Raw genomic sequence first — 19,961 nt, 5'->3', positions numbered from 1 at the left:
AAACTGAAAATATATTGAGAGCTAAATGACCCCAGAACACTTTGTTTTTGTTTGAGAGGCCTGAGGGACTTTGGCTGCCCGCACCGGGGCTGCAAATGTGGTCGATTTTACATTGTCTTCAATGGGGCTTCAATTAGTTCATCAGTGCACCCTTCACGTTTCTCTTCGGCTTTGCACCTCCTTCCGCTTCAACTGTCGCAACAAGATCGATTCGCCGTTGTTGTCTCCTGTGTCCTCGGATCAATTCTTATCTTATTCCCGTCTGAATTCCAACATAAAGCTCCAAACACTAAACTTTGTTCAAGAACTCAATTCTCAAATAGTCCAAGTTCCAAATCATGCAGTTATTTAGGAATTTGGTCATTAAGTTAGATAAGTATTTAGAAGTTTCGTTTACTGTAGGCCCCCTACCCTAAACTTCTGAAAGGAATACAACATGTATTTCACCCCATCTCGATCGCTCGAGATCTATACCCATGTTTGTTCCCGTCTGAATTTCAATATAGCTAAAGCTCCAAACATCTTTTTCAAGAGCTCAGTTCATAAATAGTTCAAGTTTTGTGCCGTTATTTAGGAATTGGTCATTTATCTATTTGGACATTTAGTCCTTTCGCTGCTCTACCATTAACTTCTGAGGGGTGCACATGTACATAATTTATTTCATCTGAATTGCTGCATTTACCCATGTTTATTCCAGTCTGAATTCTACCATAACTTGAACGCCAAACATCTAACTTTTTTCAATAACTCAAACCTTGAACAGTTCAAGCTTCAGGTTTCGTGCAGTTATTAGGTAAGTATTAATAGTAATTTCGTTTGCTCTACCCCCTCTCGGCTCTCTTGTAGTTGTCTAGCACAGGAAACATGCCAATGGTGCCGCGGGACTCTGAGGGGGTTTGCTCTGTAACGATTTATAAGAAACGGGTCGAAAGAATCCGGGCAACTTACCAGCAATATCGAGAGACAGGAGATGCCACGATAATTTCCACAAACCTTGTGATCGCCTTTCTTGACGATGGGAATAATGGCACTGAACTGAGTTTGAAACTGATTTCACCTCTTCATCGGCATCAAGAGTTGGAGCGTAGGCAGATAAGACAGTGATGGAATTGTTATTATTATTATTGTTATTAATTTATTCAGGCAGATCCAAAATATACAACACATAATATACATACAATAAAAATTATATCCAAAATATAATACAAAAAGAGGATCAATACGATTGAAAAAGGAGGCACACATGTAAACAGTCAATATACAATACGAAGAATGGTCAAGCAAGAGACAGACAAGACAGATATACATAAGAAAAAAACCAAGAGAAACAAGAGTGAAAAATATCACTTTCGCCAAAAAGGTGTACCACTCCAACCCTGCACAACAATCAGACAAACACACAAACTAAACACCGTGACAAAACAGACATCACAACGACAAATCCCACCTACATGTAAACACCACACACGCACACATGAGAAAGACAGGGGAAGAAAGAGATCGTGGAAAAGAAAACCGAGATAATAAAAAGGAGAACAGCAATCCTAATAAATAAAAGAAGAATTCAAGAGCATAAAGACTGAGCAGAGAGATACCAAGGAATGATTAATTCTCTTTGGAACTGGACCACTGATAGAGAAGAGAATTGTTATCTCCTCGGAAGGGTGAGGTCGCATACTTTGTTGAAAGGGTTGGCAGGTGCTTGTTACGTGTAAAGCAGGAATTAGAGTGCATTGGTGCATGCAAGAGGAGGAAAGCGCCGTATTGAAGGCTGTGTTTTAGGGACGCTGGTCAATCACGGTCACCACGCTATACCTTTCATTTTTCTTATTTCTCTGTTTCTTATATATGTATTTAATATAATCCACATTCGAAGTATCTTCTGCGAACCAGTCATTGGTCGACCTTGGAGCTTCTTCGCTCATCTAAGCGCTCGATTGCCTTCAGGGGGTATGACAGGAATTTTCAGAGTCTCTTTTTCCCGAATGCAGGTTTTTGACCTCTGTTTTTCACCTGTTTCAAGGTCGACGAATAAAATGCTTTTGCATAATAACTGTCGCGTTTTCAAAGGTGATTGCACGGATGAACACATTTGTAGGCTTTAAGTAACCTATTGGAAAAGTGCATGTATTGTGGAAACCAATTATTAGCATGAGGCGTATCTAATGTTCAATCTGTAATATCGGAAGTGAAACTTTAATGGGGAAGTTTACCACCTCACATTTGGTGGATGGTAACATCATTATGGATTTTGTTAGTTTGCAAGACGAATTGAACGAATGTCTTATAAGCATATATTCACACGGCCAGGTGCACATGGTCACGCCAGAAGTGCAGGATTGTATTTTGAAGCTATGATTTCGGGCGTGTGTGACCGTAAGCCAGCAAGAATTAAACATGGAAAATTCAATATGCACTTGTGTTTTTATTCTGCAAGCCTATTGCAGAAATGGGTTTGGTTTGTTACCGGGCCCGAGATGAGATGAAAATCACGGCACCACCCACTAAAGAGGAAAATATTTTGAGGCTGACCAACCCACAGTGAGCCAGGGCGAGCAGTACATATAATAACAATTTAAGGTAGCCTTTAAGTTTTTACAAAAAAGCAGACAGAGACTCACAGGTCAACTTGTTGACTATATCGTCAGGATAAGTACTTCAATTCCTGGCAAACGTGCAGGGAATGGAGTACTTGAATACATCAGTGCGAGCATACAGATGGTAAAACTTTAACCTGGTAGTGGCATGTCCGCTGTTAACATTAATTAAACTCAAAAAACGGGGGATGGAAATCGCACAAACTGCCCAATAGCAATTGCTTACACACAAATTTTGTAAACACAAACTCTCGTCTGGCACTTAGGCCCTAAAGGAAATCATGTTTTCTCTGATTCTGTTCAAATAAATACGCAAGCATCCACATCGAACGCAGTGTCGTTTGTCTTCAGAGCTCAACTACATAAGCTAAAAAAAATTTTTCTGTTCATGCCAAGATGCGAATTCTGAACATGCTGGGTGTCGATTGCGTCATTCTGATAAAACAGAGAAACAGAGGATAAACCGTTACAAAATGCATGCCAAACATGCCATGCTTCACACAATGGCTATACGTGCTGTTTGACATGCACATGGTTTACCCAGAAGCGAGTGATCGAGGGTAAATGATGGGTAAATAGGTAATTTTTTAAAACTGTTTTATTTTATTCTTTATTCTTAATTCCTTTTATCAGAGAATAATTATTTATCATAAGTGTAGTGTATGTTTTGTATTTATTTCAATTAGTTTGGAGAGCCCCTTTAACAGAAATTATTTCTTTAGGGCAATTCTTCGGGGGCTGATTGGAGTATTCTTTGTTATTATGATCTTCTTGTCTTATTGTGTTTGTATTTGTTTCTTGTAACTTGTTCTTCCCGAGAAATGAAATAAATGAAATGAAAATGGTCCGTGGTCAGACACAATGGTCAGGAATTTGTTCTCCATAGCTCTACTACACAAAGTGTCCAGCTGCTGAATGTCAGCGCCTACCAACCTACTAAATGCGGATTTTATAATGCGATTCAGTTTCCGAACGTTCTCATACGACAGCCCATGATATCACATTACAGATCAATAAAACAGATTGGATGACTGCCTGATAAATGAGGTACAACATATCACTATGGACACTGAATGATTTCATTCACCTAAGCCACAGACGTTGATTACACTTAACACTTCCAATTCAGTTTATCATCAATATAAACGCCCAAGTACTTGTGTTCAGAAACACTGTCAACATTGGCATTCATAATTTTTAATTTAAGCTCATGATCACGTCTCCTTTGCCATGAAGTCGAATATTATTTCCTTGCATTTAGCAACATTAAGGGTAAGATAGTTGGCATTGTACCATGATACTGTATCCATTGACATTATTGTTACAAATTAATCCAACAAGACAGGTATCAACTGCGTGTTTTACAGTAAATGGTTCGCAGATGTTCTTGTGAAATTACATAGGTCGATTGCTCTACAATCTACCCCAGACTGCCCAAGGCCTACCTATGTCAATCATGGATATTTTTGTGGACTCTGATATCCTCTGTCAGTATTTGAAGGTACAGGACCATTATAATTGTTTACTGTTACTGCTATTACAGTGATAACGGTAAACGGGTTGTTGGCCTTCTTGAAAAGGGTTTCGAGTCAACTCGGACCCAAACCAACTCGGACCCATACCAACTCGGACCCATGCCAACTCGGACCCACGACCAACTTGGACCCATGCCAACTTGGCCCCAATACTAACTCGGACCCGCGACCAACTCGGACCCACAACCAACTCGGACCCAATACTAACTCGGACCCACGACCAACTCGGACCCACCATGAGTCAACTCGGACCCAACCCAAGGAGCGTGATTATAACTTGTTGAAAATTTTTATTTTGTCCACTTTTACATTTAAGCATTTTTATTTTGTCCACTTTTACATTTAAGCATTTGGTAAATGACACTTTTGCACTGCATGCTGCCGAGATTTAATGTCCTCTCTACACGTTATGCAGGGAAACAGTGGCACAGGATTCCCAGAATTTCTCCGTTTTCGAGTTTGAACAGGCATGGTGGTTAAAAAACCGTACAGGACTAGATTTGATATCAGTGATGTCTTGGAACAAGTGATAAGCAACCGACAAGCGTCGTATTTTTATGGAGGCACATTTCCTATGATGTCTTATTTGCCGCTTGTAATCTGGAATCTTAATCAGGTATTAGCTGCCGAGGTACTTGCGTGATTAACCATAAAGACTGATTTTGTCACCTTCCATTCTTGAAACCCTATGATCGGGGAGTGGGAGCTTGGGACAACCAATGGGAGCAGCTTTTGGAGTGTGATTGACAGTACCAAATCATTGACGCCCTTTCGCCGAAGTTTCTTTTTTGGCACTCCAGATCACCAGCAGAAATCGAATGAACTTTCACCAAACAGCCCCCAAAGTTTTTGTTGCAATAAAAAGCCACAGATAGGCCTTCTGATGTACATAAGAGATGCTGCATACGTACAACAGATACTGCAGATATACACCAATATGAGGGATCATAGAATTATTTATATAAATCCCGAATTTGGGATTAATAGTTTCCGGTTCAGAGTATTTCTTTCACAAAACGCCCCACAATGCGGGCCTATTTTGGATAGAGGCAGGCGGCTTCAGAGCTGAGCGCATAGTTTTACTACTATTAGGGGGTATCTTCGGGAAAATGCGAAAAAAAGTTCATAAAATTGAAACGAAAAGTGATCAATCTGGCCATAATCTTGAATTTCAAGTGGAAAAAAAATTATCTTGAATTTCCAGCGAAAAAAATGAAGGCCAACTTCGGAGGTTCAAGAGTCGGCGCTATTTCGGTCTAGTACGGGCGCGTATTTGGTGTAATGCAACCGTAAGACTCAGTGGGTCCGAGTTGACTCGAAGTGGGTCCGAAATGGCGTGGGTCCGAGTTGGTTGTGGGTCCGAGATGGTCGTGGGTCCGAGTTAGTACTGGGTCTGAGTTGGCGTGGGTCCGAGTTGGTCCTGGGTCCGAGTTGGCATGGGTCCGAGTTGGAATAGGTCCGAGTTGGTTTGGGTCCGAGTTGACCTGATCCCTTGAAAAGTATATAGACAAATAGCGATCGGGACAGGCATGACATAGGCATCATTGTACATGTGGACCTTCGCACTAGGGAAGTCCGCATGCCCACATCCACACAGTGTTTTGCTCTCTCTTGGGACAGAGTTGCCCTTGCCAAATGAAGAGGTGTAGTCAGTGGCATAACCATGTTTTTTTGGGGGGGGGGCAAGCGGGGATCTTTGTGCTAAAGCGGGGGGCTGACTGGATGTTGGACATATACATCTATTGTGATCACATCAAGTGGGGGTGACGATTTTTCATGGGGGCATGCCCCCCCAGCCATGCTCCTGTGTGTAGTCCAGGAAATTAGTAAAAATATTCAGCTTGACAGAGTTACCCTTGTGGGGGAAAACTTGTATTTTTAGTTGCCCGAAATTTTTAAACCACCGAATATTCAATTTCCACATCACGTATGTGAAAGAATGTGTGTAAGGGTGTGTGCTTGTGTACGTGTGAAGGGGGTGGAGTTGAATTGAATATAAAGTCTCTTTTTTGTTGAAGCACATGTAAGAAACAATTATCAAGGACTTTCTGATACAATAACAAAACATATTACCTGACTCAATTTATTTACCATAATTGTATAGTACCTGACAATAAGAAGGTATTACTTTTTATATCGTGATGCAAAAAAGTACTTTAAAAGTAACATTACTGACATTGAAAACTACATTGACTTTCCAAACTATTCATAAAAAATAAAAATATTAAAAGCTGTAATAATTCAATGATTAAATGGATCTTACATACAAAAGAAATGTTACATAATATCAATGCGGGTGTACGTTGTAGTCAAGACCTCTTAAAACCATGACAAAGTCCACAAGAGAATGCTAAAGACTTTCAGTCTTAATTCAAGTCACACGGTTTTAAAATAAATAGCAACAAGCAAGATCATTGGTCATCGTTCGACCTGTTACCTGTGACTGGTCTTGTGACAGTTACGTTTAGGACTGATTTAGGGATTGATAAATGCAACACAAAGTATGCGGCACAACGAACAATGAACAGCAGGAAAAAAAAAATGAACGGAAACATATCAGTTTGAAATTAAATTTCTTTGAAAAATTAATCATGCCATCTGATAATAAATCAGCTCAAAAAAACCTGGTTATCAATTTTTTGTGTGGTAAAGATGAACACTCCTTTGATCTACTATCACCATCACTTGCAATTCTAAATTGGAATGAAAATCATATGTAACTTGGCACTTCTGTCTCCTTCAACACAATGGTGTTTCCCACCATGATGAAATTTTAAGTTTACAATTTTTAAATCTGAAATGAAGCAGATATTACTACAAATACTGATGTCCAAAAGTGTCACTACCACAAGAGCGCACACGAACACCCTCTCATGACTTAGTTATCGCCCAATCGATCCATATATAATCACCTTGCCTCAGTATTTTTTTTATAAATTCCTTCTTGATGACTCCTAATCGTCCTAGTGTGTTTTGTAAATTCCTTGATGACTCCTAATCGTCCTAGTGTGTTTTGTAAATTCCTTGATGATTCCTAATCGCCCTAGTGTTTTATAAATTCCTTCTTGACTCCTAATCGTCCCAGTGTGTTTTATAAATTCCTTCTTGATGACTCCTACTTGTCCTAGTGTGTTTTATAAATTCCTTGTTGATGACTCCTAATCGCCCTTAACCAATTATCCAATTACCAGGTTAATCACAAATATACCCTATGTGTTCACAACGAAGTGTTATATTTTGGTTCATCTAAATATAGTTAAGGATTTCTTGTAATTATAATTGTTATTATTTAGGATTGTAATGCATGTCATAAATATAAATGTCACATTATACATGTGTGTACATGTACTCACAATCACAATAGCTATTGGGGGTTTCTTCAGTAAATTTGGACTTATTTAACCCCAACAGTCCTCAATCCTCCAATTTTGATATGATTTTGCATACATGTACACCCAAGGGGATTAGGGTTAATCATTGTTTAGGAGTGTTCCTCGTGTTTGGGCCCTTCAACCCTGTATTGTGGTTCACATGGGCAGGTCCTTCTGGTCTGATCATACATATAATCATATGTATTTCATAAAGCTCATAGAGGTCTGCAAATATATTTGTTAGTTCTCTCTGTTTATTTATTGAACCACAGGGTGAAGCACAGGAACACAAACATTACACAGAATTATTCACTGGAGTCGGTATCCAATATCATTCTAGTCCATCACCACTTTGGACACTTCCTTCTTTCAAATAATTGTTTTCACAGTGAGGAACTTTGACTTACCGGTAAATAGTATACTTACAATTATAAGCTTACTGGGTAAACACAGAATTTCTGTGCTAGAGATGAGAGCACAAATTGGTGATGATCACACAATACTACAGTTAATTCAGCTACAGTATGACAATATGGCCATAAATTTTCAATGATTTTTTTTATATTGATTAATCATTTACCTTTTGATGAGTTCGATCAATCAAACATATTTTTGTCTGCTAATCAAGCAGTCCATTTAAATATTTTTGAGGGGGCTTACATATCTTTACAAGTCATGTAATCCACTTCAGATTATGGGGTTCACATTTAATGTCTTTTTAGACATTTAGTAATTGAAAAGAAAAATCTAACTGAAGATTCAACATGTCGATCAATGGAGTAACTGAACAATATGGGGAGTTGGTATGATATTGGGCCCAGGTACAACAGAAAGTCCAAATGTTATACACGATCATACCACAACATCTGTGAATATACATTGCAAATCAAATTAAGTGCATGGACCAAAACAGTAAGAATCATCTGAAAATGATAATATTGCTATTAATTTAGTACCTTTGCAGTGGCTCAAAGCTTTTATCTGATGAACACCCACCAACAGGGAGTGTGAACATCCCCAAAGTATTATTGCACGACTACAGTACCACCTTTCTCACAAAGCACTTTGAGCACAAGCAGTATAAATAGTTTAGCATGTCTCGATCTCATCCAAATCCTTTCATACAAATGCAAAGTACCTTGCTCACATTCCCTAAACCATGGAGCTATTAAACATGTATAATGGGTATATAGCTCCATGCCTAAACCCATCCACCCACGTTTTCTTAGGACAAAGATAGAGGTAACATGCCCCTGATTTCTTGCAACAGCTGATATGGATTTCAAAGGATCAAGGAAGGCTCTTGAGCAATATGCCTGAGTGAGTTCCTGACTACATCACACATTGCTACAAAACAATGCTCAAAGTTTTACTATTTGCAGCAGAAACTTAATATGCCACAAAATGTATTACTAAGCAAAACTTATGAAATAAACCCTTCATTCTGACAGGGCACAGATTGTTTAAAAATATGAGAGTTTACCCTCATCTTCATGGAGTGAAGCGGCCTGGTACATACACAAGTGTGATTAATGACACAGAACGCTTTGATGTATGTAATACATGTATTAGCACAGTTTCCTATAATCTTACAAATTGTGAATTACATGAAATCAACATGCAGGCTACGACTGGAGTAAAACTATTGAATGGGCTTCATTTTGACACGTTGAATTCTTTTTAAAGTCCAAAATGAGAGCTACTATCAATCCATATCTAACTAGACATGAAAATGTTTATGTGCCATAACAAATTCTCTTTGGTTCATTGTATCATGGACTAATGAAGAGTGGGTAGACACTGTACACATGCATTGGCACGTTGGGTGACAACTCATCATGATGCGCATAGCATTTTTCCAACTTTATATTTCATGAATAAAAAAAAAACCAATTCAGTCCTATGGTCCATGTGGTTTTTGCTTTACATCTTAAAGCGTGGTCGCTAACAGACACAAACGTTTCCATCCCAACATGTCTACATGGCCCCCCAAAAAAGACTAGGATATAAATGTACAAATACAAACAAAATAGCTCGGAGTATAACATACAGAAACAAATATATCTAAACTTCTGTAAAACTTTTTTGCACATCTTTCCGATCTAAAAATGACAAGAATTTTGGAAATCTTACCCTACACTAGATGCTTTTACATGCCGTGTTGTAATAAAGTTCTCCAGTCAATAACACAGCTTGAGTTTTACCTCAAGTCAAAATCTTGGCAATCCAACTTGAACCTTGACAAATAAATGACTCAAATGAAGTCACTGTTGGTAAATGACTTGAATCTTTCACCAGATGACATGAAACAAGCTGGACTACAAAAAAATTACACTCGTCTCAAACTTTGCAAAAACTAGAGGTGACTTAAGGTGCAAAATTATCATAATGTTGAGTGGTTAATGTTTCCATCAACTGCTGGTCTCTTAACACTGTGCAGTGGAAACCATATCAACAACTCCCTCATTTCTTGTGCACAACTTCTATTCTGGAATAAAAGCAATTTCAAATTCTTGATTTCAAACTCACGCATGACACTGATACAATTTGTGTCCCTGAAAAAAATTGGGCAAAATTTCTTCCCTCCTATTCATAAAGCATACTATTAAGCATAATTACACCATAGAGGAAGGACAAGGGAGTTGCAACTCTGGCACTTCATCGTGCTTGATGATCATCACCGCCGGGTCCAACGAACAATAGTAAATATTCCCAAAATGCCTGATTACTGCCTGCAGCTTAGCTGGACAAGCAGGGCCACTAATATCCAAGCAATACTTTCAATGCTTTGCTTGCAATTAAATACAAATTATTGCTGTGACCAGGAAAGTTTCTTTTATTTTGATACATTGTTCCATTATTCATGCAAAGGTGGTAATTTTACTCTTCTCCCTCCAATACGTCAGTTTTTAACGACCTGGAGCAAATTTGGCTAAGACTGGTCAACAAAATGTTAACCACTACTGGAAAGCTAAGTTAATAAGGAAAAAATGTGCTATTTCATCACAAGTGGTGATCATGAGATCTCGTAACACACACTTTTGTACAAATGCCGTAATAAAAATTATTCAAACAAAACACAAAATCTTGTGAAAAACATAGCTATTTATTCCCAAAATAACTCCAGAAGAAAGCGTTCATTACAAGTACATTTAGGGCACACGGCAAGCAACACAATCAACTGCACAAGCATTAAATTTGATGTTATGAGATCATACCGAGCACCAACATATGCATGAATATTCAATCTCCTATACAGCAGTACATAAAGTTTTTAAGGATGCAGATTACCAGCGAAAGGGTTTCATGGTTGTGACACAGATGGTACGAAGCACAAGCACTCACTACACTCTGGCTGTAGACATACATGTACTGGGCATGGCAGAAAGTGGTTATTGGCCAATGTGTCCTTCCTCTATGATTACACATAGACACATGTTTCCATGTGATGAGAAACAGCTTCAAATGTGATTGACACTGTAATGTGGTTTTGAAGTCATTGTAAACTTAACTCTGGACCAAAGCCCAACCAGAGTTGAAACTAAAGTTTCACTTGTTGAAGCCATCTAGTAGTTACCATGTAATACATATATTTGTTTGATCTTCATTTGTACCATTCTTGGTTACGTGAGTGACAAAAAAATGGGAAATCCTATGACTGACATCCTTGCCCTCAAACAGACCAATGTATGTATCCATTATGCTATTAATATCAATCTAGTAACCCCAATTTAAATTTGTTAATTATTGTCTTTGTAATTTTTTATCACTTTGGGTCAACTGAGAACAGCAGATTCAAACTGACATAATGGAAATACATGGGCCATTTTAAGAGGCCACGGAAGGATGTCGATCATAGGATTTCCAAACTTTTTGTCACACATGTAACTGAGAATGGCTCATTCATAGAATGTTGCTTTGTGTGTTCCATGTTTTATTCTACCAGTGAATAACTGCTGAATTCCAACCCAGTGGCTGTCTCTGGTATTAGGGTAATTCCAGAAATTAGGGGTTTAAAAGTGTGACATGTTTGTGTCCCTGTTACATCTGACCTTTGTTATTTGACATGGAAATATCATCGGAATTGATTTCAAACTATTACTATTTGTTTGGCAGGTAATTTGCATTAGTTCATCACTCTTGGAAATCAGGAAATGTGTACAAAATCATATGTTAGATGTGACAGGGACACACACAAAAATGGACCCCTAATTTCTGGAATTACCCAACAGACTGTACTCAAATATTTGTGTTTGAAATAGACTCAAAATATAAACTTGTAATGGACTCAAACTGACACTTTGACTCAACTGGACCTTCAGATTATACCTTGACTTCAGTCATAAAACTAAGGGACTTGTTCAACACTTTTTACATATATCTTGATTGAAACCAAATTAGCACATATGGGTGACATTACGACACATGGAGAGTCTAATTTTAACTGTTGTGGGAAGGGGAAAAGGCAAATGGCACGAACTGTGCAAGTATTCGGCATTACATTTTAATGAGTTTCATCGTCAATAGATTTTGGGCACGTCTTTAAAGTACCAAAATTGTTAATAAAAGACCACTTGTATTACATGTATGTTTAAAATCTCTATGTGAACATCACAGTATTTACATACATGGTTCGTTTACTGGTAATTGTATTTCTTTTGATTGGTAACTGTTTAAAGAGAATAATATCGTGCACAAATACAAGCTTTACAGGATGTTGATCCTAAGCAAAGTACCAGGGAAAAACAGTTATAATACGCACTACAAATCTACAATGAAAAGTTCTAAGTGTATGTAATATAGAGGAACCTTGTTATTCCATTGCTATCTTAGAAATATCTGGACATCAGCCATTGGTTGACTATCAGCGCACGTCCTGACCTCTAAATACTCATTGTACAACGGATGAACTGCAAAGGAAACATAAAAGAAAAATGATAAGATGTAGGGCAGGCAACAGAATACCTGTACAGTAGTAATTACTGTGCATAATTACATAATGGTGTAAATGATCACAAGAAACCAGAAATAAATGTCTTATCGTTAAAAAAATTTGTTTGCAGAACTGACCCTTTTATATTTAAAGTACATAACAATAACTGCATTTCTTAAGCGTCTAATAGGCCTACAATTAAGTTCCTTGGCACTTTTCCATTATTATTACCCCTGCTCACTGGGCCAATTAAACATTCCAAATACCATCTCAGCTCCCTAAGGAGTATGCAGCTTGATTCTGTCATTTCAGCGCAAAGGAACTAAATCAATCACATTAACTGCCCTCACAAGCCCCCAATTACTCCTAGGTGGAGAGAAGCAATAAGTGACAAAGTGCCTTGCTCACGGTCACACACACATGTAAGACTTGCTCAAATGAACAGCTTTTTTACACAGCTAGTGTGCTGATGAGGTTATCAATTTGTGTGGTCTTGTGATATAATACACAGCTGGCAATCTATAAAGCGGTCATTCACAATTATCAACATTTTCACAAGTGTACAAAGCGTACACTTTTATGAGACCCCCCTGTAAGTGTACAAAGAAAATTTTGATGTTTTTTCTGCATACTTATACAGAGGTAGGTATTTTAAAGTAAAAACTTAACCGTTGCAAGAAACTTATTTTCTCCTTGCTGATCCGATTTTCCTGTGAATCTGTGAAAAAATCTTTTCAAAAAGAAATAAGGATATGTAGAGTAGTATCTCAATGCGACACGCATGCAATTTGCTTTGTGTTCTGCAGGCCATGCACGTGGTGCATGCAACGCGCCCGCACGCAGTGTAAGGCCTATGGCAGACCCAAATCAAGACAGCAGTAGTGCCAGGAATGGGAACAAAATCGATATTATTCAACATTCTGAAAGTGTACGGCGTTTACCCTTCCCCCACGTACATTTTGTACGCTCGTGAAAATGTTGATAATTGTGAACGACCCCTAAATGTTCACATGACACAGGTGTATTTTTTTACATGTGTATTTAAATTTAAATAAACTGTAAACATTCAGCTGCTGTTTTTGTAACAATGTACTTTATTACACCTGTAGTTGTTTATTTTTGGTTGAAAAAGGACAAACTTTTGAGAATACATTTTATACGTGCATTACTGTCTAGGTCTCTAAGCAAGCCAAGACACAGACATGGTATACATGTACATGTAGGCCTATTTATTGAATGGTGTCAATTTGGGTTTCACTGGTACCAATACTGCCTGATAGCCTATCCACACATGAACATACACAGATGTCTCCCTAAGCTCAGGCCATGCCTAAACCCACAACTTTAATTTTCAGATCACGAACAAGATTTGCTTTTATTTGTTCTCACCATCATGACCTTTACCCTTGACCTGGCAGGCTTAAATGCAATAGACTTGTGGGATTACCAAAAAGAATGCACAAGCCAAATCTGAAATTCCTAAACCAAGTCTTTCTCACATCGTGCTGACAAACTTTCTACTGTTTTAGCCACTGCAACCTTGACCTTTGGCCTTCTACCCTCAAATGTAACTTGGGTGTCCTAAATACCAAGAGCAACCCACAAACCAAAATTGAAGTTCACATGCAAAGTAATGCTCAAGTTATTGTGCTGACAAGAATATTCTGTTTGCACGTATGTCTTCCAGCACGTGAATGTGGATGTATTCTTGATAAGTTTACTATGGAATCTGAATGTCGACATGCAAACTGAAAAATTACTATACTAAAAACTATCACAACAACAAACTTTTATGGATCTAGCTATCCAGGATGTTTCTTAGAGATAAATTCTAGGTATACATCATAGCTTATTGTTCTCTTGTTCAGTTATAATACCTGTACGTATACTTATCAGTCAAGTGTGGCACATACATGTAACTGCTTCAGTCACACCTAGGACAGCCAGTAAAATATTTCTCACACAAATGCATGTAGTTGTACAGACAACTGTGATATCATCTTCAAGCTAACTTGAGTCCTTGATCACGACTGCTAGACCCTACAGTACTAGCACAGGTTCATACCACTATCCATCTATCCATGCTGTGTTCGGTACAGCGGTGTTCGATACAGCGACGTTCCACTGTACATTATTCCAACAATAAAAGTGCTGTATCCCTAACAAAGATTGATTGACAGTGGCACAATAACTGTGAATGAAAAAATGGTCAGTGCATGTGTGTACATGTATCTTTATCCCACTAAAAATTTAAAACCCAGAATAATGTAATGCATAACTACATGTACCACATATGTACCACTTGACAGAGGATACTCTAAATTACTGTGTTCCACTAATTCTTGTGACATAACCAAAAAATAAAGCCAACAGGTACTTACATCATCATACTGGAAATTGGCCCAACCATTCCTCTGTGCATCTCTACTCTGAAAAATAGCTGCAAATGACAGAAAAAATATTAATGATTCCCACAAAATATTAATTACTTGTAATCATTGACATTATTCTTAACAAATATCAATGCAAGTGGATACAGAGTCAAGTCAGAGTCAGTCCAAGAGACTACTGAACTGTAACATGACTTGAGCACATATCAAAACAATGGTCATAACTACTACAATGAGTAACAAAATTTGCCATTGTTCCCATGAACTGCCACCAGCACTGGTACCTCAGCCTGTGCATCATACAACCTAGAAACCCACCACTCCTCAGCGTAGTGAACACTTTTACTACACCCAAAGGTTTCCAATAATATACGTGTACCAAAATGTACCATAAATTGCATAGAAAGTAATGAAGGATACTGTAAAAACTTGTGCAGTTCAGAAATGACAGATTATGACAAGCTGTTGAAATTATAAATGTTGGGTGTTTAAGTGCAGTATGGCCTTCATGCTGCAGGCAGTGCAGTATGGCCTTCATGCTGCAGGCAGTGCAGTATGGCCTTCATGCTGCAGGCAGTGCAGTATGGCCTTCATGCTGCAGGCAGTGCAGTATGGCCTTCATGCTGCAGGCAGTGCAGTATGGCCTTCATGCTGCAGGCAGTGAAGTATGGCCTTCATGCTGCAGGTAGTGCAGTATGGCCTTCATGCTGCAGGCAGTGCAGTATGGCCTTCATGCTGCAGGCAGTGCAGTATGGCCTTCATGCTGCAGGCAGTGCAGTATGGCCTTCATGCTGCAGGCAGTGCAGTATGGCCTTCATGCTGCAGGCAGTGCAGTATGGCCTTCATGCTGCAGGCAGTGCAGTATGGCCTTCATGCTGCAGGCAGTGCGGTATGGCCTTCATGCTGCATGAAGTGCGGTATGGCCTTCATGCTGCAGGCAGTGCAGTATGGCCTTCATGCTGCAGGCAGTGCAGTATGGCCTTCATGCTGCATGAAGTGCAGTATGGCCTTCATGCTGCAGGCAGTGCAGTATGGCCTTCATGCTGCATGAAGTGCAGTATGGCCTTCATGCTGCAGGCAGTGCAGTATGGCCTTCATGCTGCATGAAGTGCAGTATGGCCTTCATGCTGCAGGCAGTGCAGTATGGCCTTCATGCTGCAGGCAGTGCAGTATGGCCTTCATGCTACAGCCACACCAATCTCTTTCCAGTGCTACCTGATCACCTTGTACTGTTCGCAACAGCCATTTTGCCTGCGGACACAAACCTGACTAGTTTAAATTTAACTGCTCAAATTTTACGTTTGCCCATACTCAAAGACTTAAAAAATGGAAAAATAAGATTGTCTAGCCGAGACTTGTCTAAAAAAGTACAATGCAAGCATGGCTGAAACAATTAAAAAATGAAGGTAATACATGTATTTTCACCTCTGGACAATCACAGATTTGAAACACTCAGCTACAGTGCTAACATGTATACTGACCTGTAAGGGCTCTCAAGCGAACTGCACATGACACAAAGTCATCAAAAGTGATACGGCCTCCCTTTTCATAGCGTTTCAGAAGTACACCCACAGCTGAAGGAGTAAGGTTGTACCCTACAAGTGGCAAATACGGAAGCAACAAGGGCTACAAAGTCACATATATGTATGTAATACTGTTTCTTGGCAACAGTGGCATAACTCTGGGACTGGGTAAGTGTTACAATCCCACCAATGGCTGCTTTACTTGCAAATAATAAACTTATTGACTGAGGATTTACGATCAAAAGATCAAAACATCTGCGGAACAAGTCGTCCTAGAAATAGTGCATATTAAAAGATATGTGACCCAGACCCAAATACTTCAAAATATACATTGTGTCTAAGGGAACAATAGAGCTGTCAATCACTCCTGGGGAGATTTCTTTTTCTGCAGAGCTGGGTGGATTTATTCTAGAATTTTTTTATCATCTGGACTTCCCGAGCTACTTGAAAATAATCATTTCTTCCCACATATATTTTTTGGGGTATTGGCGTTTAAGTCAGATAAAATCATGAAATGAAGCATTAAAACAGCTGAATATTTTTGTTCGATGTTTAGACAAATAAAACCTTGGGCACCCAATCCATCATCTTACATTGTAAATGTGAGGAACGTCTACTTTTTCTGCCTGCTCAAAAACTAAATAGGGTCTGTTTACACTTTTGTCTGTCCTAAAAAAACGATAAAGCGGGAACTAATGGAATTCAATATGATGCACATACTGGCAGAATACACCAGAAAAAAATTCCAGAAAGCAAATTTTAATCTTTTTTATTCGGGTGAGATTTGGGTACGCAAAAAGCACACTTGCAGCATGGCGACAGGGACACATCTCACTTGGTGCTGTAAAGGGTTGTGATTGGACAGTCACCATGTGAGCGGGGCATCTGTGCTGAAGTCGAGCAGGCGGCGGCACTAAGGCTATAGCCGTGGCACACACAAACTTTCCTCCATCCAGTGTGGTCATATCACAAAGACAGAGAATCAGCAATTCATTCAGCGGTAATGAAGAATGTATTTGAGATATAAAGAGGAGTTTCGAGTTTGTAGACTTTGAGTTATCAAAAGGTCCTTTGACTTGACCAGGTGCTGAAGTGTTTCAAAATGTAAAGACACTTTTGCAGCATCGTTTGAAAAGAAAAATTAACCCAGATTGCGTCAATTAAACTTTGTGCAACCTCCAAAGGTTAGTTCCGTTTAAACGTTTAGGAAAATCTCTAAACAGATAAATAACTATGTTCGTTGAAACGGTTAAACGTCCGACCCTTAGTTTTCATGTTTATGATGTTACTAAGGTAACTTTTTACCTAGAACAGTTAATTAATTAAGGCAACCCTGATCTAAACTTTTTTAGACACTTACACTGTACACTTAGACACAAGGAATACAATAGGAAGAAAAAATACGAAGGAATACAGTGGCAGAAGTTACAAAAACCTGATTTTGTCTGTGAATTAAAGTGACTGAAATTCAAGGACTTTCTGATACAAATTTACATTTCTCTTTACATTTCGACTACATATTACAACTATCAACTGACTAAATTCACCACAAATATCTTCATAATTTTCTGATCTTGTGAACATTGCAAGATATTCGTATGTGTGTATCAGAATGTTTTAATTTACAGGGACTTTTGATGGGATAAATATATGACAAAGGATACATACCAAAACTTCTAATTGCATTTGCCAGTTCATGACCATCAATGGTACCTGAGCGATCAGAGTCAAAAGCAATGAATGTCTGCTTCCATTGGTTGATGACAGTCCACAGTTCCTTGAATTCACTGAAGCCCATCTTACCAGAATAGTCACGCTATATGGATAATCCAACTCATTAAGGAAAACATGGAAATAAACACTGGACAAATACCGTAAACAGTAAAGTATGTGGAATACAATGGTGCCTCTTTATCTCAACATATTTAATTCCAAGTATATTTTGAAAACAAAAATTTACATTCAGTTGGGAAAAAAAATTACCTTGGATTAATTTCAGTGCAGAACACAGCCTGATACTGACTGGAAGTTTGTAAGCCCCCCCCAAAATGAGCATTCATGAAAATCCAGTTTATATGTATGCATTAAATCCTGAATTGCTGAATCCCCCTCCCAATGTAATGTTAGTATTTCTGCAAAGCTGCTGCTTCGGAACTGCTTTCATGTGATCTTAATCAAATACATGTAATATTTATCATGGTTTTGATGTACAGTGTACATGTACATGCATGCACATGAAAATGGGCATAGGTTCCACCAAAGTTCAAGTGTACATTATATTTCGAAAAGCAGAACGTTTGAGAAAATCTCATTGGACAATTGGGTGAGTGTCCATTCAAAACCAGTTATGGTTTTATGATTACATGCCCACAACAGCCTGAAACTCATGCAAAAATGTTGCACTTTTTTCAATTTAATGAGTCTGAGTTTTTCTAAAGAACACAATGCCAAACCAAAGCAGGGTGTACACAAAGCAGAAACATCAGTGGTCAGTATGTCATGAGACAATAATTGCTGCCAATCTGGTGAACACCTACTTTTGCCTAGAAAAAGTGCATATTAAACAGTCCACACTAATGTAACCAAACAAATGATGCGTCAGTTTACAGCACTCGAGAAATGACACAATTGGGATGTTTGTCGGGAAATGGATGCTGCTGACCACTTGCTGACCTTTGCCATAAACCAGAAAAACATGCACATGAAACCTGGCAGTGACCAATAATAGATCAAACTTGGCAAAAAACAAAAAAGTAAGGACACAAAACTACATGTATCGTGTCTGTTGCCCAGAAAATGGCCACTATAGACTGGTCGTCTATCTGCTGCTTCATCTCATTGACAGAGTTTCTCAAACTGCCAATTTTCTTTGTGGTGGCAGGGTTTTGTACAACCTGAGTCATTGTCGAAGTATCAACAAACTCTCTATGCTGTATAAGATACATGTACGGTCCAATCCGTCCCATCCAGTATACAGTTCCATGCCAGATGTGCATGTGCCAATTAGTTCTCAACTACTGTGCATCTGCACAGTCTACAGCTGATGAGACACTGCACTAGCTACATGTAGTACCAACGCTGCAAGAGCGTCCAGGCCCGTAGGCTGGGGGGTGGTTTAAACAAACCAATCCCCCCTCACTTCTGAGTTCTGCTCGTTGTTGGTGGCTTTTTTAATATATATTTCTAATACACCGTAATTTTTGGAATATACATGCAAGCCGCGGCTTACATGTATACGTTGATTCTCGTACTGAAAATGTCCCAGCAGCTTATACATGTACTCCAGGTGGCTTATACTCAGTGTAGCCTAGCCCGGGCCGTCGCTGCTGCCAGCCATGTGTGCAAGTGGGGCAGTGTTCCAGGTGCGGGGATAAAGCAGTCATGTTTTCATTGGTTGGCATTTACATTGGCTCTACTCATGTGTTGGAAATGAAGGAGACCAGTGTAGCGAGACTGTATAGACTAGTAAATGCACCGTAAGTACCATTCACACCTCACAAGTCGTATGGTGTGTCTGTTCGTTTTTAGTTTTTATCTTTTACGGTTGTGTAATCCATGTTGTTTATTATGTAACTGGTCTTGTGGTAACTGTTAAAAAACATGCTGCATGGC

The 19,961-nt window shown here is 38.9% G+C and overlaps 1 protein-coding gene across 1 annotated transcript in view; it reads right to left on the bottom strand.

The window, feature by feature from the left end:
* Positions 1-10,588: 10,588 nt before the first annotated feature.
* Positions 10,589-19,961, bottom strand: part of LOC110984235 (sorcin-like) — a 17,070-nt gene continuing 7,697 nt past the window's right edge. Inside the window, exons 5-8 of the mRNA XM_022244218.2 lie at positions 18,018-18,165; positions 16,308-16,421; positions 14,818-14,876; positions 10,589-12,413 (exon numbers count right to left, since the gene is read on the bottom strand). Coding sequence (XP_022099910.1) covers positions 12,387-12,413; positions 14,818-14,876; positions 16,308-16,421; positions 18,018-18,165 — 348 coding nt within the window. The 3' untranslated portion in view covers positions 10,589-12,386. The remainder of the gene's footprint in view (positions 12,414-14,817; positions 14,877-16,307; positions 16,422-18,017; positions 18,166-19,961) is intronic.

The sequence above is a fragment of the Acanthaster planci genome, linkage group LG17 (assembly GCF_054643075.1).
Source record: "Acanthaster planci isolate LZ-2023a linkage group LG17, COTS_SCS, whole genome shotgun sequence".
Classification (NCBI taxonomy): domain Eukaryota; kingdom Metazoa; phylum Echinodermata; class Asteroidea; order Valvatida; family Acanthasteridae; genus Acanthaster; species Acanthaster planci.
This window is presented reverse-complemented; position numbering and strand designations above follow the sequence as displayed.